The following is a 26,330-nucleotide window of genomic DNA, read 5'->3' as shown; positions in this document are numbered from 1 at the left end:
AGTTGCTGTTTTGTTGTTGGCTTTGCAACACTCCTAACGTACCTCTTCAATTGAGCCCACACTAATTCGATTGGGTTCATGTCTGGTGATCTATATAAAAATAAAAAAAAAGCGTATAGAAAAAATTAATTACATTACAGTAAATAGAGAAAATTAAACATACAATATTGTACTGTTTATTAAACAAAAATTTTTTTTACAGTACTAGAGTGCTATCCAAAATTTTACTTGTACACTGTTGAAAGAATACTCACTCTGGTGGTGTGCGTTCCCAATTCATACCTTTCTCTTCCATAAATTTGGCTGAGGCGGAGTGTTTAGGATCATTGTCTTGGAATATCCTATGGTGAGTTGGGTAATATTTATTCACAAATGGCACCATACATTTCTCTACTATTGTTTCTTGGAAAAATTTCTTATCCATGATTCCTACAGAAATCAAAAAATGTTGTTCATTAATAAGCAACTCCTTTTATTGTGCAGTTACACGTACTCTACAGTACAACATGTATTTTTACAGAACACAGGCACAGAATAAAGTATAGTACTGTACCTTCGAAAAATAATAGGGGACCAGCTCCTAATCGTGATATGCCTCCCCATACATGGACTTTCAATGGATGCTTTGGGCGTGGTTTTAAAGAGATATGGTTACGTTTCCTGAATGACATTCTGGAGAACCGCTCAAGGGCAACAGACGATTCATCTGTGAAAATGACATCATCAAATGTTTCACCACTCTCAATCCATCGCCGTGCCTGTTCCACTCTCTTTTCTTTATTCACATCTCTTATCATTGGAGATATCCTGTGAAGAGCCAAAAATAATGAAATCAGATACAGTTATGAAATTACAGATTTACAGATTACTGTATATACAGTAGACTGTATGTGCAGTATACTGTATTATATACCTACTGTATACATTAAACTGTACATACAGTACATTAAGTTACATACAGAGTAATATATATATACATACTGTACATACACACAAACACACACACACAGTATACAGTATGTAATCATCACAATAAGCCGGCAATGCTTCATTGCTGTCTCTGAGTGCCTATACAGTAGGTATCTCTTTTGGGATAGAATATATACAGTATATACACACACACATACTGTATATAGTATAAAGTACACACTCTGTATAATGATTTATGGCATTATTATATCACGTATCAAGGGATTATTAACAGTGCATTTACTGTATGGTTTATACTGCTTTCAGTATTTTACCTTGTTGCGCCAAAGGTCCATCCCATTTTCCGTCGCATCCTTCTGATGCTGGTGGCCGATATGTCCAGGTCATACTTGGAATGGAGAATTCGTTTTATTTGCAGAGCAGTACGCTCATCATCCTCACGAGTTAGTTCCTCCACAATTTGTTGCACTCTCCTACAGTACAATACAGTATGAAAAATATGAATTCATGAACAGCACAATCACAGTTACAATTGAAGTTTTTATTTTATTTCAAAAAAATTGTTTATGGTATAAAGCAAGTCATTTAAACATTACAGTAGTGTACAGTACGTACCATGTGCATTTTGTAGGAAATACAAATCTGGGCGTTGTTCTCTCGAATGCATGATAGCGCACCGTTTCTAAAGTGACTATAATGCCACTTTCCTTGAGCCATGCATGGATCTCTTTGATGGTTTTATTTTCTTTTTTCATGTTGGCGATTATCTTGCTCATCGTTTTGTTGATAGTTACTGGCATGTTGTCCAACTATAATTCCTGTATGGAGAGAAAACATTTGTGAATACTGTAGTCTAAAATTTACACATCTGAAAATGCATAAGAGTTTTATGATAGAAGTTAATACTGTACAGTACATGTTTACTATCCAGTACCTGATGTTCAAATTTAAGTATTGTATACTGTACAGTACTGAAAATACAACTTCAGTGTTATGGACTGCAATTAGTTTCCTGTATGAAACAGATACAGTACAGTAAATAACCCTCCTTGGAAGTGCATGGGCCCTGTGAGACTTACAGTAGTGTACAGCATAAGGGTCGACTGACATGATGTACAAGCATTACATACAGTACATGTCAGTACTGTATGTAAATTCTTCAATTATTGCCTAACAACAATGCTGCTTACTGTATATTAAATACTGTAGGCCTAGAAATGTGCATCTCAATATAGTAGTTAAAAACACAGGGGCCTATGTGGATAAGCGAGTTCTATGCACACTAAAAATGGCCACCGACCGTGAACCCCCAGCACGTGGCAGCGCTCGGATATGTAGTGAGATACAGTATGGCATACATTTCACACTCCAGGGGGCAATGCTGAAGGAGCGTCACAATCCCCTAGCTCAATTACACTGGGATAAGCGAGGTCTACTGTATGCACATTACGGTATACCGAGCTGGATCGCTTAGCAACCTGACAACATGGCCGCCGACCGTGAACTCCCAGCACGTGGCAGCGCTCGGATATGTAGTGAGATACAGTATGGCATACATTTCACACTCCAGGGGGCAATGCTGAAGGAGCGTCACAATCCCCTAGCTCAATTACACTGGGATAAGCGAGGTCTACTGTATGCACATTACGGTATACCGAGCTGGATCGCTTAGCAACCTGACAAAATGGCCGCCGACCGTGAACTCCCAGCACGTGGCAGCGCTCGGATATGGAGTGAGAGATGGTATACATTTTAAAATACACCGGGATAAGTTGTATAGGCCATGGAGCAATGCACAGGGACATTCATCATTTACGTACAGTATATAAATAATTGTAAACCGTAAATGAAAGAATTACCGGTCAAATACTGTATGACGAAACTGTGTCAATGAGCTGGAACAGTATGGCCTGTGAAGAAGTTTTCGAAGGCAGAAACGGAGAGCAAATTATCAGGAGATTTCTGAAAGGTCGGAGAAGATCCACACAGCAAGTCTGCTTACGAGGAAACAGCTTTGCAAAGTGGGTAGCGGGGCGGTGACTGAGACGCTCTTTTATTCACATTCACACAAAAGGAATTCTTACCGCTGTGATTGGTGCCAATATAGGCGCATTCATCCTTACACCAATCACAGAGCATACTGTACTTTTGAATGTGAATAAAAGAGCGTCTCAGTCACCGCCCGCTACCCACTTTGCAAATCTGTTTCCTCGTAGGCAGACTTGCTGTGTGGATCTTCTCCGACCTTTCAGAAATCTCCTGATAATTTGCTCTCCGTTTCTGCCTTCGAAAACTTCTTCACAGGCCATACTGTTCCAGCTCATTGACACAGTTTCGTCATACAGTATTTGACCGGTAATTCTTTCATTTACGGTTTACAATTATTTATATACTGTACGTAAATGATGAATGTCCCTGTGCATTGCTCCATGGCCTATACAACTTATCCCGGTGTATTTTAAAATGTATACCATCTCTCACTCCATATCCGAGCGCTGCCACGTGCTGGGAGTTCACGGTCGGCGGCCATTTTGTCAGGTTGCTAAGCGATCCAGCTCGGTATACCGTAATGTGCATAGACCTCGCTTATCCCAATGTAATTGAGCTAGGGGATTGTGACGCTCCTTCAGCATTGCCCCCTGAACTGTGAAATGTATGCCATATTGTATCTCACTCCATATCCGAGCGCTGCCACGTGCTGGGAGTTCACGGTCGGCGGCCATTTTGTCAGGTTGCTAAGCGATCCAGCTCGGTATACCGTAATGTGCATAGACCTCGCTTATCCCAATGTAATTGAGCTAGGGGATTGTGACGCTCCTTCAGCATTGCCCCCTGAACTGTGAAATGTATGCCATATTGTATCTCACTACATATCCGAGCGCTGCCACGTGCTGGGAGTTCACGGTCGGCGGCCATTTTGTCAGGTTGCTAAGCGATCCAGCTCGGTATACCGTAATGTGCATAGACCTCGCTTATCCCAATGTAATTGAGCTAGGGGATTGTGACGCTCCTTCAGCATTGCCCCCTGAACTGTGAAATGTATGCCATATTGTATCTCACTACATATCCGAGCGCTGCCACGTGCTGGGAGTTCACGGTCGGCGGCCATTTTGTCAGGTTGCTAAGCGATCCAGCTCGGTATACCGTAATGTGCATACAGTAGACCTCGCTTATCCCAGTGTAATTGAGCTAGGTAATTGAGCTAGGGGATTGTGACGCTCCTTCAGCATTGCCCCCTGAACTGTGAAATGTATGCCATACTGTATCTCACTACATATCCGAGCGCTGCCACGTGCTGGGGGTTCACGGTCGGTGGCCATTTTTAGTGTGCATAGAACTCGCTTATCCACATAGGCCCCTGTGTTTTTAACTACTATATTGAGATGCACATTTCTAGGCCTACAGTATTTAATATACAGTAAGCAGCATTGTTGTTAGGCAATAATTGAAGAATTTACATACAGTACTGACATGTACTGTATGTAATGCTTGTACATCATGTCAGTCGACCCTTATGCTGTACACTACTGTAAGTCTCACAGGGCCCATGCACTTCCAAGGAGGGTTATTTACTGTACTGTATCTGTTTCATACAGGAAACTAATTGCAGTCCATAACACTAATATTAAGCCCACTCCATTATCCACTCCTCCCCTGTGTATTAAACACCCCCTACCACCCTGGAAGTCATGTACCAGGGCCCCTTCATTCAGCACAATGCCCCCTTCTACAGTTTAGTGTTCTCCTTCCTGCCCCATCTGTGCAGTAAAGGAATAATTAGCAGAAATTATTTCTCCAGGTCCTACTGTACATACTGAGCGAAAGATAGAACCCCCCCTATCCCCCGCGGAGCATCAAAGCTGCCGCTGATAGCTCCCCCCACCCCTTCCGCTGGTGAGTGGGTAGGGGCCCCAGTGCATTGCTGTGTCCAGGGGCCCACACTGCTGTTAAGATGGCTCTAGTAATTGAGCTAGGGGATTGTGACGCTCCTTCAGCATTGCCCCTGGACTGTACCATACTGTATCTCACTCCATATCCAAGCGCTGCCACGTGCTGGGAGTTCACGGTCGGTGGCCATTTTGTCAGGTTGCTAAGCGATCCAGCTCGGTATAACGTAATGTACATAGACCTTGCTTATCCCGGTGTACTACAGGTATGTGCAGTAGTACTGAATGATTGCTATCACTTGTGGTGAAACACCTATCTTATCAAATACAGTAACTACTGTACAGTATAGTTGTTCGCACAGGTGATGGTAATCATACTGTATATTTAAACTGAAGTCCGTAACAGAGCATTCTGTCCCTCCTGCAGAGGTTCTTGTTGGGAGGCACAGGGAAAAAAGGCAAATACTGTACAGTATTTGCACTTTACTGTTGTGCACTTTATTTGAAAATGTACAGTTGTTTGCTATTTTTAGCATGCTGTGCTTTACATGTTTTCTTATTGTGGTTTTTATATTTTTAGACAAAAGACAAAGAATGCAGACTACCAGATTTTACGGGAGTGCCAAAACCCACCCATCAGTGGCACCGAAACTTGCTGCAGTAGTCCCACAAAAGAAGAAGAAAACTGCCAAGGCGGCTCAGAAAGAAAATGTGGTGAAACCACGAAAAAATGCCAAGGCAAAGAATAATACGTTGGAGCTGATATGTGGTGTGGCAAATGATGTAATTGTTCCATCTCCTGCAGATCACAGTGTTCAGCCAATGAATCTGGAAATACCGGTGCTAGAGGACGTGACAAACACGCTGCATCAGGAAGCTTCTTTTTTGGACCATGTAGCCACCCCTGGACAAGAAGACATGACACATTCACCACGAAGAAGGTTGCATTTCACAGATGTGAACACCAAAGTGCAGGACTGCCAGTGTACCTGTCCTGTTTTACTAAAGGAGCTACTCAGTAAGGTGACCAATATGGAGTCAGAAGTTGGTGGACAGGTCAATCAGCTGCAGACCGATGTGGCTGGCCTTAAAGAAGGCATAAAGGAACAGATGGTAGAAGCCATGAAGAAAGTCATTGAACAAACGAGGGAAGAATGGCAAGTTGGAGTTTGCCGCACCATCATTGCAACACACCACCAAGCGGTTCAAGTCAGCGGCCTGGACGACCGAGGCCTGGAGGACCGCAGAGGAGGCCTGGAGGACCGCAGAGGAGGCCTGGAGGACCGCAGCGGACTGGACGAAGTCAGCGGCATGGACGACCACAGAGGAGGCCTGGAGGACCGCAGAGGAGGCCTGGAGGACCGCAGAGGAGGCCTGGAGGACCGCAGAGGAGGCCTGGACGACCGCAGAGGAGGCCTGGACGACCGCAGAGGAGGCCTGGACGACCGCAGAGGAGGCCTGGACGACCGTAGAGGAGGCCTGGGGGACCGCAGCAGCGGACTGGACGAAGTCAGCGACTTGGAGGACCGCAGAGGAGGCCTGGAGGACCGCAGAGGAGGCCTGGAGGACCGCAGAGGAGGCCTGGACGACCGCAGAGGAGGCCTGGACGACCGCAGAGGAGGCCTGGACGACCGTAGAGGAGGCCTGGGGGACCGCAGCAGCGGACTGGACGAAGTCAGCGACTTGGACGACCGCAGAGGAGGCCTGGAGGACCGCAGAAGAGACCTGGAGGACCGCAGAAGAGACCTGGAGGACCGCAGAGGCCTGGACCACAGCAGCGGACTGGACGAAGTCAGCGACTTGGGCGACCGCAGAGGAGGCCTGGACGACTGCAGAGGAGGCCTGGACGACCACGGAAACCTGGAGGACCGCAGAGGAGGCCTGGAGGACCGCAGAGGAGGCCTGGACGACCGCAGAGGAGGCCTGGACGACCGCAGAGGAGGCCTGGACGACCGCAGAGGAGGCCTGGACGACCGCAGAGGAGGCCTGGACGACCGCAGAGGAGGCCTGGACGACCGCAGAAGAGACCTGGAGGACCGCAGAAGAGGCCTGGAGGACCGCAGAGGAGGCCTGGAGGACCGCAGAGGAGGCCTGGAGGACCGCAGAGGAGGCCTGGAGGACCGCAGAGGAGGCCTGGAGGACCGCAGAGGAGGCCTGGAGGACCGCAGAGGAGGCCTGGAGGACCGCAGAGGAGGCCTGGAGGACCGCAGAGGAGGCCTGGAGGACCGCAGAGGAGGCCTGGAGGACCGCAGAGGAAACCTGGAGGACCGCAGAGGAGGCCTGGAGGACCGCAGAGGAGGCCTGGAGGACCGCAGAAGAGACCTGGAGGACCGCAGAAGAGACCTGGAGGACCGCAGAGGAGACCTGGAGGACCGCAGAGGAGGCCTGGAGGACCGCAGAGGAGGCCTGGAGGACCGCAGAGGAGGCCTGGAGGACCGCAGAGGACTGGACGAAGTCAGCGACTTGGACGACCGCAGAGGAGGCCTGGAGGACCGCAGAAGAGACCTGGAGGACCGCAGAAGAGACCTGGAGGACCGCAGAAGAGACCTGGAGGACCGCAGAAGAGACCTGGAGGACCGCAGAAGAGACCTGGAGGACCGCAGAGGAGGCCTGGAGGACCGCAGAGGAGGCCTGGAGGACCGCAGAGGAGGCCTGGAGGACCGCAGAGGAGGCCTGGACGACCGCAGAGGGCTGGACGACCGCAGAGGCCTGGATTCAAGTGTGCTGTTGCCAGGAACACCAATGATGACCAGCACACCTGCTCACAGGCCACTTCGCAATACATTCGGAGGCTCTCTGAACAATATTGCCCTGGCTGTCATCTCAACTTCCCTGGACGACCATCTGTACAGAGCTTCAAATGGACATATTCAGAAATATGCATATTCTCTGTTCCAGCACCATGTACGGTACGACAAATACTTGACGTGGGCCAATCGTGTGAACTTTGATGGTTCCAAGGGCAAACTTCCGCTGCCCAAAAATCTGGTACATGACATCATGGCTAGGTGTGAACGCCGCGTGAGGATTGGTGATCCAGAAAAGAGGAAGATAAGGGATACCATAAACTCTGTGCTGAGAACGAAGAGGAAAATGACTTGGAAGCTCGACTATGATGAAACCAGATCATTACCTACCTCCTAGCTTCAGCACATCAGCTTCACACAGCTGAAGCTAAAAAATTGTGTCAATGTACCTGTATGACCTGTACATTTTCTGGGGCTGCATGCACTGTGCTGAATCCACTTGGAGCAGCTTGGTTACTCAAAGGGGAGTGCATGAACTTGGCTCACCACATTCCTGGTAATGTAAGGGCCTGTTACAAGTTGCCCCTTTTATTCCTGTTGATTTTTTGGGCGCTGCTGTATCTATCCAGTAGCAGCCGAGTCCATTGTGCTGTGTCCATCTGGGGCCTTGGGCTGCGTTTCCATCCAGGGGCTGCTGTTGTCAGTCCTCTATTCTGGTGTCCGTATGCGACAGTGTTAAAAAGCAAAAGACAAAAACGAAAAATAATTCAAAAAAGCAAAACCTAAAAATAAAGTACAAAAACCATTACCCCGCACCACCACCACAAAAAAATAAATTATAAAAATGTTAAAGTTGATATTGTTACTGTATTTGTGCTGTTACCTTTTGATTAAAGTACCGTACAGTATGTGTGATGTTGGCTTTATTACAATACAGTACAGTATGTGTGATGTTACATGTTCCAAATGATTTTGTCCGTAAATAAAGTGTTTCTTAAAATAAACATGACGTGGTTTCCAATGTTTGTATTCCCAACTTCCTGTACTGTATAAATTAGTACTACTGTATGATGGGAATTCAATTAAGAGTGGTATACTGTATGTAAAACAACTTGGTTAGGCATCTTGCATTTCATATTTTAATAAAAACCACAGGAAACTTCTATTTTTAAAAGTTTATTGAAGAAAAAAAAGGTGTTTTTTTTTAAATAAAGTTTGAAAGTTAATTAAAACAAAAAAGTAGTTTGTTCTTCGTTACATTCTTTTCTTGTGTATATAGATATCTGTGGGGAAAAAAAAAAAAAGTATTAAAGTAAAGACACTCATGTTCATTTGTTTTCCAAGAAAATTTGTGGAACCACACAGCCCAGCAATAAGTCATGCTGGGCTGTGTGGTTCCACAAAAGGCATGCGGTACAAAGTGAAATAGTGGTGTCAGTGGTCAGCACTTTGACACGCTAACATTTGTGGAACCACACAGCAATGGCTGACACACATAAAATGGCTGACACACATAAAATGGCTGACACACACAAAATGCCTGACACACACAAAATGCCTGACACACACAAAATGCCTGACACACACAAAATGCCTGACACACACATGCTGGAGTGAAAACACATGTTTGCCAAACAGTCGACAGCACATGTCGGCCAGATGGCCGACCAAACTTGCTCCAAATCACCCCAAACTGGCCAGAAAGCACCCCAGCACACTCAGGAGGTACTGTACACCACAGCTAAATTAGGAGAGAATTTCATTACAAACAGCCAGATCTTGCAGATTATCTGCCAGATAATTGTATGGTGTACAGTATGCCTATCTTATACAGTAGAAAAAGATACTATACAATGGAGTACAAGAACAAAAATTTTTATTAAATAAAATTAAATTAATCTTAATAAAAAATTAAAAAAGTGGTCCACTAAGAGGTGGACCACCACCCGCAGGAGCTGGATGGCACGCTGCAACTGTTCTGTGGGAAAAAAAGGACAGTATTACAAAACAAATACTGAATACTTTACAGTGTAGTAATGGCAATACAGTACTTTACTCTATATTAGACAATATTGTTATTTACAATGTACAGTACTGTATTGTCAGTACAGTAAATCAAACACTACTGTATGCTGTCGAGGTAATTTAAACATTGCTTTAGTTTACCTCTTGTATAAGTGGGCTGCTGCCTGCCCGCTTCTGGGCCAGCCCACCTATCTTGCCCCTGTCTGGGGCCCCCATAAATAATTGGCACTATATTGGAGAAAAAAAAACATTTAGTCACATTCAAATAGTAAACAATTATTACTGTATACTGTAGGTACAGTATTATACTGTATTGCTGGTATTCAAAATATAAAGTACTGTACAAGAGTTTAGCTTCAATAGGTCATAAACAAATTGTCAAAGGAATAAAACACCACAGTACAAATACTGTAGACATTTACTGTATGTATTAGCAGTCATGACATTTCATGACCGCTTCAGAAAAAAGAGGGTTACAGTACTGTAGGTGGTGTTGTAGGGAGTACTATCCATAATAGTGGACTGTACTCAGAGCCAGCCATAAATAATATGATTCCCTAGTCAAGTTTTTGGATGCTGCCCCCTTGCACAGATGCTATTTCCGCCTCTGAGCCTGTACCCCTTTCCCAGCACCATCACCCCTCAACCATAGCAGTCCTCATTTTGGTGCTCCTCCAACTTACTGTACTGTATGTTTAAAATAGCAACAGTGTGCACATTCGGTGTGCATCCCAAAACGGTGCATGTTCTTGCTGGGAAGGGGCATGGCCACACAGTAATTCCCCAATCTGAAATGACGCCACACAGTACTGCAACTTTATTCACAACATATCATGCAATAGTGTCTCTTTTTCTCGTTACATCATATGATAGTACCACATTACTCCTCAAAGTATTCCCACTTATTCACATTGCATCACATCATATTGCTCTTTGTTCACATTAGACCACACAGTAGTGCCCTTGCTACAGTATATGTTACACAACAAAGTACTGTATACACATAATGCTGCACATTAGTAATGCATTTTGTATGCACAGAATATACTGTAGGCATGCTGCATATCATATTAATCAGCAGAAGCTGCTTGTGCCCCTGGGCATTTGGCAAGTATGCCTATGCCTAGGGCAGGCTCAGACTGGAGATCAGTACGTAATCCCGCTGGACGGGATCCCGGCAGTCAAAATACAGACGCCGGAATCCCGACCACACAATCCCGACAGGGGCGGCGAGCGGAAAGCAGCCCCTTGCATGCTTGCTTCGCTCGCCACGCGGTGGGCACGGTGCCTCGCTACGCTCTACACACTATTATATCAGTAGTCAGGAAACGCAGCATGCATTTGTGTAGTGAAGAGGGTGAAAAAGGAGAGAAAGTACAGTTTGTACTGTAAGGTTATGTCAGAGGGTGTGAAGATGATCAGCTCAGTGTTATACATGTTACAGTAAGTTAGAATACAGTACAGTGCATTATGTATTTCTATTTTATTACCAGGTGTCTCCTCCACTGGTTGGCGACGGACTGTAAAAAGATAAAATACAGTTAGTCATATCAGTTGGACTTAAAGTAATGTTGGAGAAAAAAAATACTGTAATTGCAGTACCAACTATTGCTACTGTACAGTATATTTATTTACCAAAATGGTATTCTGGCTCGTCGTCTGTGGGTAAAAGAGAAGAATATTATAAGATACAGTATACAGTAAAAAGTATAGTAATAGTAAACTAGTGTCCAGGCCTAGTGACAGGTGGGTAAAAAAAAGGTATGCTTGTGACAGGCATGGTGATTCCAAGGGACCCCACCGAGACCATCAGAAAATTTGTGAGTGGCCCGTATGCCGGTGATTATGACTAGACTAAGGTAGCAACTCTTTTTTGCTTTGAATTATGCATACTGTACAGTACTGTACTGTATGTGCATATTGTACAGTACACTTAAAATATTTAGCAGTTACTGTAGTGGTAATTTGTAGTGGCAAATATGAGAATTCTAACTACAGTATATGAAGATACTTCTCTGACAATTACAAATATTACCTACTGTACTGCATTATCGTCTGTAAGTGTAACTACTGTAGATAAATGTTAATGTGGAATGTGGTTGGTTGCTACTGTATGGGCAATAATACCAGTTCAAACAAAAACAATCATCTAAAGTCCCCCATCCACTATTCCGATTTGTGCAATTTTTATCCGATTTCTACGCATTTTCCAGAAAAATCTGATGAAAAGTGCTACTCTGGTGGAATCAAATCAATGTCAGTGATAATTCTTACCACTAAATGCCGCCTCATCGAATTCATCATCCTCGGCGGCCTGTTCCAGTGTAGGAACTATGAAAAAACATTAATGAGAAAAAAAAGGTTCATTCCAGGAAATACACTACTTTACACCTAACCGCTAGAATCCTGACTGCTGGTCATGCAAACCCAACCCATTGGTTTAACACAATGTACAGTACAATACAATACTTTAGTTTACTTACCAAGTTGGGGAGAGGGCTTTTTCTCCCCTTCCTCATCACTGTCAATAATTACTGAGTGGAAAATAAAAAAATATTATAAACAAAATACAGTAGAGTACAGTTACTACAAAATTGCACAGTAGTACAGTGCTACAGGAGGCAGAGATATATTCATAATACAGTAGGAGCAGAATGACTGTCCAGCGGTAGGGGACATACAGTACTGTATTTAAAAGACCTGCTGTCTGGATCCCGACATTCAGAATGCAGAGTGTGGATTCAGAGTATGATTGGAGGGTTAGGCTAGTGGAGGGTGGGTCGGATGCACAATTTTGGGCACCATAATACAAAATGGATATCGTGGAACTACAAAAGGTTTAGAGGCGGGCGACCAAAGTGATGAAGTGGATTGAGAAGATGGAATACAAGGAAAGGCAGGCTAGGCATGTTTACATTGGAAAAGAGGAGATTAAGAGGGGACATGATTAACCTTTACAAATATACTGTATACAGTAAGGGGACAATACACAGGAACTGTTTTTGATAAGATGGACACAGAGGACACGTGCACAGTAACTCTTGTTGAAGTAGAGGCGATTTCGCACAGAGGCGAAAAGGGGTCTTCACAGTGAGGGAAATACTGTACAGTACATGTTTGGAATTCCCTGCCTGAAAAGTAATAAAAGTGGACTTGGTCAATACTTTTAAGAATGGGCTTGAGAAAATCCTACTGTACTTACTATAATCTGGCTCCTCTTCCTCCCCCGAATCAATGTGAATGAGCTCCTCCTCCGCCTCTGTATCAATTACGAGGCGGTCTGTGTGTAAAAGATGACAAGTATTGTAAAATACAAAAATTACAGTAATACTGTAGGAAACTAGTGTGTCTGTAACAAAAAGTAATTATTACCACTTCCGGAGCTCTCGGATGGTGTCGGCGGTGGTGGTGGTGGTGTTGGTACTGTGGGAAAAAAAATAACAGTACTGTAAGTGAAGCTGTCAATTGGAAACATGTACTGTACAGTATCCAGGACACATGTACAGTAGTGTAACGATGACAGTCACACCAGAATTCTCGTTACACAATACCTGGCAGCGCAGCAGGTGGTGGTGGTGGTGGTGTTGTTGGTACTGTGGGAAAAAAAATAACAGTACTGTAAGTGAAGCTGTCAATTGGAAACATGTACTGTACAGTATCCAGGACACATGTACAGTAGTGTAACAACGATGACAGTAGCACCAGAATTCTCGTTACACAATACCTGGCAGCGCAGCAGGTGGTGGTGGTGGTGGTGTTGGTACTGTGGGAAAAAAAATAACAGTACTGTAAGTGAAGCTGTCAATTGGAAACATGTACTGTACAGTATCCAGGACACATGTACAGTAGTGTAACAACGATGACAGTAGCACCAGAATTCTCGTTACACAATACCTGGCAGCGCAGCAGGTGGTGGTGGTGGTGGTGGTGGTGGTGTTGTTGGTACTGTGGGGAAAAAAATAACAGTACTGTAAGTGAAGCTGTCAATTGGAAACATGTACTGTACAGTATCCAGGACACATGTACAGTAGTGTAACAACGATGACAGTAGCACCAGAATTCTCGTTACACAATACCTGGCAGCGCAGCAGGTGGTGGTGGTGGTGGTGGTGGTGTTGTTGGTACTGTGGGAAAAAAAATAACAGTACTGTAAGTGAAGCTGTCAATTGGAAACATGTACTGTACAGTATCCAGGACACATGTACAGTAGTGTAACAACGATGACAGTAGCACCAGAATTCTCGTTACACAATACCTGGCAGCGCAGCAGGTGGTGGTGGTGGTGGTGGTGTTGTTGGTACTGTGGGGAAAAAAATAACAGTACTGTAAGTGAAGCTGTCAATTGGAAACATGTACTGTACAGTATCCAGGACACATGTACAGTAGTGTAACAACGATGACAGTAGCACCAGAATTCTCGTTACACAATACCTGGCAGCGCAGCAGGTGGTGGTGGTGGTGGTGGTGGTGTTGTTGGTACTGTGGGAAAAAAAATAACAGTACTGTAAGTGAAGCTGTCAATTGGAAACATGTACTGTACAGTATCCAGGACACATGTACAGTAGTGTAACAACGATGACAGTAGCACCAGAATTCTCGTTACACAATACCTGGCAGCGCAGCAGGTGGTGGTGGTGGTGGTGGTGGTGTTGTTGGTACTGTGGGAAAAAAAATAACAGTACTGTAAGTGAAGCTGTCAATTGGAAACATGTACTGTACAGTATCCAGGACACATGTACAGTAGTGTAACAACGATGACAGTAGCACCAGAATTCTCGTTACACAATACCTGGCAGCGCAGCAGGTGGTGGTGGTGGTGGTGTTGGTACTGTGGGAAAAAAAATAACAGTACTGTAAGTGAAGCTGTCAATTGGAAACATGTACTGTACAGTATCCAGGACACATGTACAGTAGTGTAACAACGATGACAGTAGCACCAGAATTCTCGTTACACAATACCTGGCAGCGCAGCAGGTGGTGGTGGTGGTGGTGGTGGTGGTACTGTGGGAAAAAAAAACAACAGTACTGTAAGTGAAGCTGTCAATTTGAAACATGTACTGTACAGTATCCAGGACCAAAAAGGGGTCCGGCCAATAAACAATCTGCATTAGAGAAGCAAGATACAGTATGCTTAAAGTATACAGTACTATATACTAGATCGCCAACAAACGTAAATTAACAAACAACTATCACTGGAATTGACCATCCTCATCCCGTAGCGAAGCACGGGTATTCAGCTATCTACAATGTTATTTATACTTTGTGTTTAATATTTACATTTAGTTTTGTAAACAGACATTCTTAACATTAACGGATTGCAGCGAGTTATCTGTGATGGTCAGGACAGGGGGTTGGGACTATAGAAATCACTATGTACTGTACACTACTGTATTTGACAATACTTACCAGCTTGGCGGCGCCTGTCCCGCCTCCTGTGACGTCGTGCTACCAGCCCTGTAAAAATATATATATATATATACACAGTATAATGGCAGCATACTGTACAGCCAATGAAATTCAACATTGACAGCATCTTTATGACATCACAATAAATGGAATTGTTCATTCTAGTACCCTGCACCTAATCACTCAGGAGGGCATAGTGTACTGTACTGTCTTCAAAACTTAAGGGGCACATTTCTAAATGTGACATACAGTACACTTACAGTATCGCTACAGTACAGTAGGTCCAGGGTATTAGACAGAACACTACCTTTATAGACATTGTAACACACATAAGCATTGCCCTTATAAACATTATGACACACATCAGCATGCAGCCCTCCCACCCTTAACCATCTCAGTACTGTTCATTACATTACAAATTGATTTCATGACAGATGATGCAGTACTCACCTGAATTCATCTTATTCACGTCATGTCACAGTAGTGCAGTTTATTCACGTCACAGTACTGTCCTTGATTCACGTTGTGTCACACAGTAGAGCACCGTATTCACGTCACAGTACTGTCCTTGATTCACGTTGTGTCACACAGTAGAGCACCGTATTCACGTCACAGTACTGTCCTTGATTCACGTTGTGTCACACAGTAGAGCACCTTATTCACGTTACTGTACTGTACGTCACAGTAGTGCAGTAGTATATCCACATTACGTCACAAAGTAGAGATCTGCCACAGTCATGAACCTTATAACACATTATGCAAGAGTAATGCACGTCAGAACACATTAGGCCACTGTAACATCCCTTAGAATAATTTCTGCCAAAGTAACATCCCTTAGAACACTGTACTATCTGAAACACAAATTTCTGCACACTGCACGACACACTGCAATTAAACCACACAATGCACTGCACGACTGCATAGTGTATGCACTGCGTGATATGACAAACTGCACATTTCCCTGCAAAATATGATACAATGTACACTACACAAAAAACTGCAATTACCACATGTGTATACAGTACACTGCACGACAGTGCTGGCCCTAGCCAGATACAGATACAGCCGCAGTCACGCAAAATATAGGCATGCCGCATATCATTTTAATCAGCAGAAGCTGCTGGTGCCCCTAAGCATAGCAAATGCCCTAGGCATTTGCCTACTGTAGTTTGCCTATGCCTAAGGCCGGCTCTGCTGCACGATGTGATTCACTATGCATTACACTCACTGCACAATACCATATACTGAATGTACACTGCATGACACGCTGCAATTACGCAGCACGATACACTGCGATACATTGCATATACTGTACACTGCATGATACTGTACACTGCACAATCGTAGACCACGTGGATTGTAAAGAACTACTGTATATATACACAAGTTTAAAAAAATAACAATTGTTTTTGTAAAACGCATGTCGATCTTTTTCCATGTCAACTTAACGACCATGTCAACCTACAGTAACTGGTGTCAACCAATTTCAAAAGCCGCACCATCTAGGTCCACGCCAAAAAACAAATTGACCTTTTGACCCGGGTTAATGTTTGGTCCTTGTTTAACCATTTGTTTACCACAAATACTGTACAGTGCTATATAGACCGGATACCTGCTGCTACAGCAGCCCCTGCTATAATGTACTGTACCTGTAACTACAGTAACTTAAAGTACAGTAATCTACAGTAATGTACTGTACTTACAATCCCTTATGGCCTGCAGGCGTCGTGGGGTCCTCCTCACGAGGTCGCTCCATCTCCTCTGGAGAGACCTCACCGTTCTCCTCCGGTTGTAGGTCCGGAGGATATCCCTGCTGGCCCTCCTATATGACCTAACCTTCTCCTCGTTGCTGGCGAGAGTTCTGTCCCGCCAGCGAACGAGGAGACGCAGCTCACCCAGAGCATAGGGACGGTCCCGTACAGCAGCCATAACCGTCCTTATGCTCAATGAGCGTCTCAGACGTCGTGCGCCTCAGACGTCGTGCGGTCCAGGCATTCAACGTACAGTACTGTAGTTACTGTACTTTGTGACAGTTTCCCTTAGTTTTAAATATGCCCTTTCTTTGACCACAGTATTTTCCACTGTCTTGCCCTACGCCCTTCCCTCCTGGGAGCCTTCACAGGTCTTATGCAATACACAAATACCGAAGATGCACAGTCCGTCAGAATACACTCATTTCATTCCCGCTGTTTAGGTGCATTTAGCGTAAAGAATCGCTCCTGCAGATGTACTTTGATTTATGTGAAATCTGTGTGCATCCTTCCATTGACTGTCTTACAGTGTAAATAAAATACAGTGCATTATTACAGAAAAAAAAAAAAAAAAAAAGAAAGAAAGAAAGCACATCAGGTCTCGAACCCTGGACCCCCAGCGAGGGAGGTGGGAGCCTTCACCCCTAGCCCACGACGCCTCATGAGAGATTTCCAATTTCATGTGTGAAAGTACTGCAAACAGCGGCCGGCCCCCGCCCCATTGCTGTTGGTTTATGCCTTAGAGGACTCGGACGCTCGCATTTGTAAAGCACGGTGTTTTCCTCCGCCTCCGGCTAGCCTGCTGCCCTTCCCCCATGGGAGCCTGCACAGATCATGCAGTAGACAGGGAGGGAATGCAAATGCTGGTCATGTGCAATACACAAACGCCCACTGTAGTACTGTTTTGCTCACTTACAGTACTGTACTGTAGGTTGCATTTAGCGTAAAGAATCGCTCCTGCAGATGTACTTTGATTTACTGTACAGTATGTGAAACCTGTGTGCATCCTTCCATTGGATGTACTGTATTGGAGAGAAAATTTTTTTTTTTTAAAGTGAATGTCACGGGAACACATTAAAAATAAGGTTGGCACTTCCTTCCCATTGGTGTTGGTTTACAGTATGCCGTAGTGTACTCGGACGCTCATGTAATTGCATTTCAAAGGCACAGTATTTTCCATCGTCTCCCCCCTACCCCCATCGCCCTTCCCCCCTGGGGGCCTGCACAGGGAGGAAATTCAGGTCCTGTGCAATACACAAACGCTGAAGATCTACAGTACTGTTTTGCTCAGTTGGTAGCGTCAGAATACACTCATTTCATTCCCGCTGTTTAGGTGCATTTAGCGTAAAGAATCGCTCCTGCAGATGTACTTTGATTTATGTGAAATCTGTGTGCATCCTTCCATTGACTGTCTTACAGTGTAAATAAAATAATACAGTGCATTATTACAGAAAAAAAAAAAAAAAGAAAGAAAGAAAGCACATCAGGTCTCGAACCCTGGACCCCCAGCGAGGGAGGTGGGAGCCTTCACCCCTAGCCCACGACGCCTCATGAGAGATTTCCAGTTTCATGTGTGAAAGTACTGCAAACAGCGGCCGGCCCCCGCCCCATTGCTGTTGGTTTATGCCTTAGAGGACTCGGACGCTCGCATTTGTAAAGCACGGTGTTTTCCTCCGCCTCCGGCTAGCCTGCTGCCCTTCCCCCATGGGAGCCTGCACAGATCATGCAGTAGACAGGGAGGGAATGCAAATGCTGGTCATGTGCAATACACAAACGCCCACTGTAGTACTGTTTTGCTCACTTACAGTACTGTACTGTAGGTTGCATTTAGCGTAAAGAATCGCTCCTGCAGATGTACTTTGATTTACTGTACAGTATGTGAAACCTGTGTGCATCCTTCCATTGGATGTACTGTATTGGAGAGAAAAATTTTTTTTTAAAGTGAATGTCACGGGAACACATTAAAAATAAGGTTGGCACTTCCTTCCCATTGGTGTTGGTTTACAGTATGCCGTAGTGTACTCGGACGCTCATGTAATTGCATTTCAAAGGCACAGTATTTTCCATCGTCTCCCCCCTACCCCCATCGCCCTTCCCCCCTGGGGGCCTGCACAGGGAGGAAATTCAGGTCCTGTGCAATACACAAACGCTGAAGATCTACAGTACTGTTTTGCTCAGTTGGTAGCGTCAGAATACACTCATTTCATTCCCGCTGTTTAGGTGCATTTAGCGTAAAGAATCGCTCCTGCAGATGTACTTTGATTTATGTGAAATCTGTGTGCATCCTTCCATTGACTGTCTTACAGTGTAAATAAAATAATACAGTGCATTATTACAGAAAAAAAAAAAAAAAAAAAAGAAAGAAAGCACATCAGGTCTCGAACCCTGGACCCCCAGCGAGGGAGGTGGGAGCCTTCACCCCTAGCCCACGACGCCTCATGAGAGATTTCCAATTTCATGTGTGAAAGTACTGCAAACAGCGGCCGGCCCCCGCCCCATTGCTGTTGGTTTATGCCTTAGAGGACTCGGACGCTCGCATTTGTAAAGCACGGTGTTTTCCTCCGCCTCCGGCTAGTCCTCCATTCCCATTATGCATTAGCGAACTCAGACGCTCATATATTTTAAAAGCACGGTGTTTATACATTGTACTGTACATTCTTCCTTTTACACAATTACTGTAGTTGCGTCTCCATACACATACAGTACTGTACAGTACTCCATACTTTTTCCACCGCCTCCCGTTACGCCTACAGTATTGCCAGAGCTGTAGATCAATCCGCCGCTATACTGTACGATCGAAAGTACTGGATTAGTGGAGCATTAGCGACACAGTGGTGGAGATGTGTAATGCATGATGAGTATCTAGATCGCCTCAACGCGCCTGCCTGTGATGAAACTCAGCTATCGCATTAGCGTGACTAAACGCCCGTCTCGGCGGAGAAACAGTCAAGATAAAGGTGGCTACATCTGTATCCAAGGCTAATTGAGAAGAATGTTGAAAGAAATCTTTTGAGTTTATGTCCGAAAGACTGATAAACGAAACAATAACCATTTTCAAGGCTGTTCTAGTTGCCACTTGGAACATTGTATGACAATCGATGTATTTCAAGACATACATGGTGTATTCTGATTGGCTAAAATGTATTGGCAAGCGTGATTTTGTTTAAGCTATAAATAATAAAGCTATGACGGCCCCTAGCAGGTCATTTATGATTTGCTTAGGTTACACATGAACTTGTGTCATCTTATCATTCATTGACCTCCAACCGGTTGCTAAAGGAACAGAATTCTGACTGATGACTGCAGAGAGTTTATAGACCAGACCTGAACAGGTTAACAGACCCTAACATTTGGGAGCATCGTCCGGGGATATTCCAGCATCTCCTCCACTGGCAAAAAATCCTCTGATCTTTCAGGAACCGCTGATAACAAAAACCGGTAAGTGAGATTTAATGTGTAGATTTCTACCTGCTCACTTGGCTCAGCGTTTCTTGAATGCATCTGAGAAAGTCCAGTCGAGAAGATCAGAGAATATCTTAAAGAGCCCAGTATCAGTCAGAAGAAGAATTTTTTTTTAAGGTAAAATATATATTGTATGCCATATTGTTGAATTGTGGGTAAATATCTTAAGCTAATTTGTCACTAGTGTACAGGGGGAATTAATCAAATATCCAGAAAAATGTTACATTTTTAAAAGGTGGCGTATGGCCAAGGTGTATTCTAATGCTGATAAACAGTTTGAATTGAGAAATAACCAAAGAGGTGTATGCAAATCTTGTACCTGTGTTGTTGTGTTAAGAAAATACAAAGGGTCTGTAGCACCGAGATTGGTGGCAATTACAAGTACTGAAGTCTCATTTGGTTATGTGGAAAATGATGATGAATTTTATTGTACAATAGGTTGTCATTTTAAAAAAGGGAATTGTTGGAACATTACATTGAGAATGATTGGTCTAACATCATAACCTATTGGCCTAGGAACCACATAATCCCAGGTCTAAGACCCATTTGCCCGTGCAGCCTCAAACAGCTGTGCCGTGCACACAGATAACAGATATAGCATTTACTGTCATCCTTGTTTTTGGATCCTTGCACTGTTGTATGTACTCTGTCAATATGCTTTTGAAAAGGTGGGGGGGAGTCGGGTTGTCTGCTGAATAATGAAACCAGTGTCAGTAACTAGATTCTCCTGCACACATTGTACTGTATATATTGTATGTCCCTATGCAAGACAGTTAAGGGGTAGGATTGGGTCAGTAATAAAGAACAGCTACTGTCTAAAAGAGACACAAGGTGAACATATTCCAAGAATAGTGGGGAGTTTACCAAGAACACAAGGAACAACAGGGGCACTGGTACAAGCAGGAGTCTATATAGGCAGGGGGATAGACCCTTGGAGTAACTTAACAATAATATTAGGGACGCATCTCAGTAATCCAGAAGAAATAATCTATTATGCAGGTCTCACTTGGGGAGCAGTACTTACAGTTTTTCCACCAATACAGGGAGGAAGGGGCAACACTACAACCCCAGTCATTTGTCCACAGACGGATTTAAGGAGCTCTTTAGGTACAAGGATAGAAGAAATTCTTCAGAGTCAGCGTCTCACAAGGAGATTTTAAGTCCCTCATAAGGAGTTACTAAAATACCACATCAGGAGAGGTTCCGCGCACGTTCACCCAGGCATGGGAGCGCGGTCTGTAAAGATGTCAGGGCCCGACAAACTCGTGGATATTGTTAGTAACAGGGAGGGGAGGAAAGCTTTGAAAGGAATAAGTAAAATTTTCAAAAGAGCAGGTTTTCCGTCAGAAGGGACACTAGACTTAGAGAAATGGGAAAAATTTGCCTCCTGTAACAAGAGTTGGATAATTAAGCATAACTGTAGAGATCAAGTATCCATCTGGATCACTGTAGCACAAGAAAGAGAAAATGAAAAAATAAGAAAAGCCAAAGAAAAGAATGCCATACCGAAGGTAACAGTTCACGTTGTCCAGGAACAAAGCAAGTGGAAAATCAGAAGCCCAACGCAAGGGGCCACAGGAAGGAACTCAAAAAGAAGGAACCAAGCAAGATGACAGAAAGTGTTATTTCTGCAAGCAAAAAGGACATTTCAAGAAGAATTGCAGAAAATACAAGGAATGGTGTAAAAACCAGCAAGAAAAACCTAAAGCATGAAGAAGTGGCTTCCCGAGGTACCTCCCTGCCAAAACACCATCTGAACAAGAAAATGATCAAGTGACCCTTGTACTGCCAACAGGTCACCAATATCAATGCATTATAGACTCGGGAGCAAGCCGAACAATTTTAAAGCAGCAAGAGGTACCAAGTGAATTAATGACCACTGAGACCTAGTCCAGCAACAGCACCTCCACACTATACCCCACCCCTATACCCAGACATGCATGCACACCCAGGTACCCCTAGTATGAACAGAATTGAATCATCTACAAGCTCACTAACAGTGAAATTGAAAAGAGATGAACCAGGAAAAGAGTGGCGAATAATCAGCCCTATCTTGGAAGGATCTGTGGTTGAAAACCCGAATGATTTACCTGAGCTATGTGTACAGAGTATGCCCCAGTGTCCTGATACTTTATCACAAGAAACCCCAACAAGATCAAACCAAAGAAACTGGCTACCTAAAGCTCCCCTCATGTTTAAACGAGTGGTGGACACCTGTAATCAAGCTATGAGTCCAGTAAACAATAGTCCACAATCAGGAACTATAGACGAAAGGGTACAAATCAGGCGGAGAGGAGAAGCAAGGGATCAAGACACAGCCTCTACAGCTTTTCATGCCCAGGTGCATAATGTACAGAATAAACTGACATATTTTCCAGAAAGATTGTGTCCGGTATGTCAGTTTTGCGTTTCAGAAGGATATGAACATTGCCCAAATTGTGGAAACTGGATTTCATCACATGAACCGCCATGCTCATGCACAGACACTCAGGGCACCAGCAGCCCCAGATTTGAAACAGGAAAATACTGAGTCCATCAGAACTTACTATGATAAAGTCACTATACGACACACAAGATGATAGAATATGAGGGTGTGCAACTCCTGTGTCTGCAACAGTGTACTCAGTCACCACTGGCAGTTCGATAGAAGTGACTTTACCCACAGGAGACACAAGGGTTTCAAGAGCTGTTATTATAGACACAACCAGATTCCTCTACGTTTACTTACAGATCAGGCCATTGCAACGACTGGATTGGGAGGTTAAGCCCTACCCCTACAAGAAAGCAAAGATGTAACCTGAAATACAAGCTGCTATACAAGTCTCTCTCTCACAGGAAAAGTAAGACAAAGAGGAACAACAACTCCCAGCATGAACATCATTATGTTGAACACCAGCCTGGGTGGACTTGGACTAAGAAGATGACATGCCAGCAGCAGTGAGAAAGAATATGCAAGTAAAGAAAGGACAAAGTATGAAGAATAATGAATGAATCATAAAGAGAGGTGATTGGAAAAAGAAAAGTTGAGAAACAATATGAAGGTCGCATGAAAGTTTGGAGACTAAAGGAAGTCTGCTTTAAAAAGGACAAAGAAAGACATCTGACAAGTGGTTAGTACTACATGGCAAGATTACAGAGATAATGCCATGATTTAAAGCAACAGAAGCTCCGGGGTTTAAAGCAAATAATAAGGAACAAGACAAAAAAAAGTTCCAGAAGACAAATGAATGATGCTTCTTCTGCCAATATGAAGTACAAGCTTCTTCAGGTACTCCCCAGTGAACATAATGTCTCCAGAGGAAACAGCAGAAGGTATGATTACAGTCACCTTGCCCACTGGAGAAATACGTTTGTGCCTAATGAATACTGGAGCCAGCATACGAAGAAGACAGCAAAGGGAGATACCACAAGAACTGATGATATCAGAAATTCTTAAAAGGACAGGAGATGCAAGAACTAGTCACCAATACCAGCCCAGTTCTTAAGCTCGGAGTACATGTCCAGTGACTTTGCTGAAGCACAATGTACTAAAGCTTATCCAAGGAGAATACAGTACACACCAGCAGAAGTTTAACTTTCTAGCAACTTATCAAAGGAAAGAACAAAAAAGCCATTTAGAAGCAAGTTAGAACAGAAGTTCAGTATTGACTCATTCCCGCAGTACCAGTTGTAGAAGAAAGTAAGCAATACTACTGGACCAGGATAGCCCTGTGGAGGGGTTATATCACCAAGTGATTTATCCACAAAACACACAGCTAAATACAGGATGTGAATGAACTGCTGATTGCCACCACTACTAAAAGAAGCACCAAGAAGGTGCAGTGTCCTTAATGAAGTTTCTGGAAGAACAAGACTGCAGAGCCTCAGAAAGAGAAATTGCAGCTAGTCAAGCAAGAGTTAATCTTCCTAGGACACTCAAGGTACCCGACATCTAACAAAAGTGAGAAGGAAAAGATTTATACTGCAAGCTAAGATGCCAACTAGTGTCAAGCAAGTCAGATGATCATTCCTGGGCCTAGTAGGACACTACAGAACATGGATACCTCTAGCACCAGTCTACATGCAAGCATTGTATGACAACACTGAAAGGGAGGAGGGTCCGCATCCTACATACAGCAACAGATGAATTAAGCTATTGAACAATTGGAAACAGCAGTTGCCTCATCTCAAGCCCTAGAACTACCTGACTATTAAAGAAGGAGGCCATACATAGAAGTCCTTATGCAAAATCATGGACTGAGGTGAAGACCAGTGGCCTACAACTCAAGCAAGCTTGACAGCAGCAATCAAAGAGCACCTACCGGCATCAGAGCAGTGATAGCAGCAACAGTCCTAGAAGAGTATAAGAGCACAGACACAGTGCTGAATCAGTAGTCCTAGAAGAGGACAAGAGCACAGGCATAGTGCTGAATCATGAACTTATCATCCAGGGTCCACATGCAGGTACAGAGAAGCTTCAACAAGCAAGAACCAAACACCTGTCAGTGGCAAGGCTGACCATGTATGAAGTAGCACTGCCAAAGTGCGACAAGTAACCATCAGAAGATGTATTACCCTCAACTCAGCAACCCTTTTCCAACATTAATCAATCAATAAAGGTGTTGAATCTCAAGATTCAAAAGGAGGGTAAAACAGATTATCTACTGATGAATGGGAAAGCCAGAAGTTTCTAACATTCACTCACGAAGGTAAACAATATTGTTGGACACGATTACCCCAAGGGGGAGCAACCAGTCCATCAGATTTCTCAGAGGCAATGGCATTAATCCTGCAGAAATGGAGACCGCACTTTACAGACACCCAGTTAGTTCAATATGTCGATGATCTGCTTATTGCTGCACAGACAGAAGAGAAGTGCAAAAAGGAAACTACTCATCTTTTTGGCAGAAGAAGATTGCAGAGTGTCAAAAAACAAACTACAGCTAGTACAAAAAAAGGTTATCTTTTTAGGACACTGCATATCCCAAGGAACAAGGCATCTTACTGATGAAAGAACAAAAGCAATAACTCAAGCAAAAACCCCAAGAACATTAAAAGAAATCAGAGCTTTCCTGGGCCTTATTGGTTATTGCAGAGAATGGATACCCTCAGCCTCATTACTGATGCATCCCCTATATGAATTAACAAAAAAAAGGAGGCGTCAGCAGAAAACAGGGACACCATTGAAGAAGCAGTAAGAGAACTAAAGCAAGCCATAATAACAGCCCCAGCATTGGGATTGCCTGATTACAAAAAGCTTTTTAACCTATTCTGCCATGAAAACAGAGGGCATTCTTTAGGGGTGCTCACCCAGAAATACGGACCAAAACAAAGACCAGTGGCATACTGTTCAGCCCAGCTGGATCCGATTATCAGAGGAGCACCATCCTGTGTCCGAGCAGTGGCAGCAGCAGCAATACTGAGGGAAAAGGTAACAGACCTTGTGCTTGATCATCCACTGTGTATACAAGTACCGCACGCTGTAACAGAAATACTAAGTCAAGAAAAAAGCAAGCATCTTTCTGCAGCCAGACTTACCAAATATGAAGTAGCACTATTAAGCGCCTCCCATGTCACCATCACAAGATGCACTGTACTAAACCCAGCTACACTCCTTCCCATCAACGATTCAAAAGAGGGGAGGAGAGGGGGAAATGGTAATGATGGTAAATCGTTAGATGAGGAGGAAAATGCTGCTACAGACGCAGAAAATACAACACAAACATTTCCACATGATTGCCTAGCCCTCATGGAATTAGAGACTTTACCTCTTCCTAATGTCCAAGATACACCACTGGACAATCCAGACATGAACCTGTTCGTCGATGGATCAAGATATTATGATAATGGATCCCCAAGGACAGGATATGCAGTAACAACTGAAACTGAAGTCATAGATTCTGGACCAAGCATGTCAGCACAAGAAGCAGAACTCATTGCAATGAACAAAGCCTGCATACATGCTGAAAACATGACAGCTAACATCTACACGGATTCACGCTATGCTTGGGGGGTGTCCCAGGATTACGCTGTTATTTGGAAAAGTAGGGACTTCAAAGGTGCAAACGGAAAACCCATCAAACATGCCAGTTTGATTATGGAACTCTTCAGAGCATTGGAACTACCTAAAAGAATTGGCGTAA

At 44.0% G+C, this 26,330-nt stretch overlaps 1 protein-coding gene across 1 annotated transcript; it reads left to right on the top strand.

Moving 5' to 3' along the window:
* The first annotated feature begins 207 nt into the window (after nucleotides 1–207).
* On the top strand, nucleotides 208–26,330 carry LOC134949820 (uncharacterized). Its single transcript, XM_063938539.1, has 3 exons — nucleotides 208–346; nucleotides 5,398–6,201; nucleotides 26,299–26,330. Exons 2-3 carry the CDS (start codon nucleotides 5,412–5,414, stop codon nucleotides 26,328–26,330), a joined length of 822 nt encoding a protein of 273 aa, XP_063794609.1. The 5' UTR covers nucleotides 208–346; nucleotides 5,398–5,411.

Source organism: Pseudophryne corroboree, chromosome 8, assembly GCF_028390025.1.
Source record: "Pseudophryne corroboree isolate aPseCor3 chromosome 8, aPseCor3.hap2, whole genome shotgun sequence".
Classification (NCBI taxonomy): Eukaryota; Metazoa; Chordata; class Amphibia; order Anura; family Myobatrachidae; genus Pseudophryne; species Pseudophryne corroboree.
This window is presented reverse-complemented; position numbering and strand designations above follow the sequence as displayed.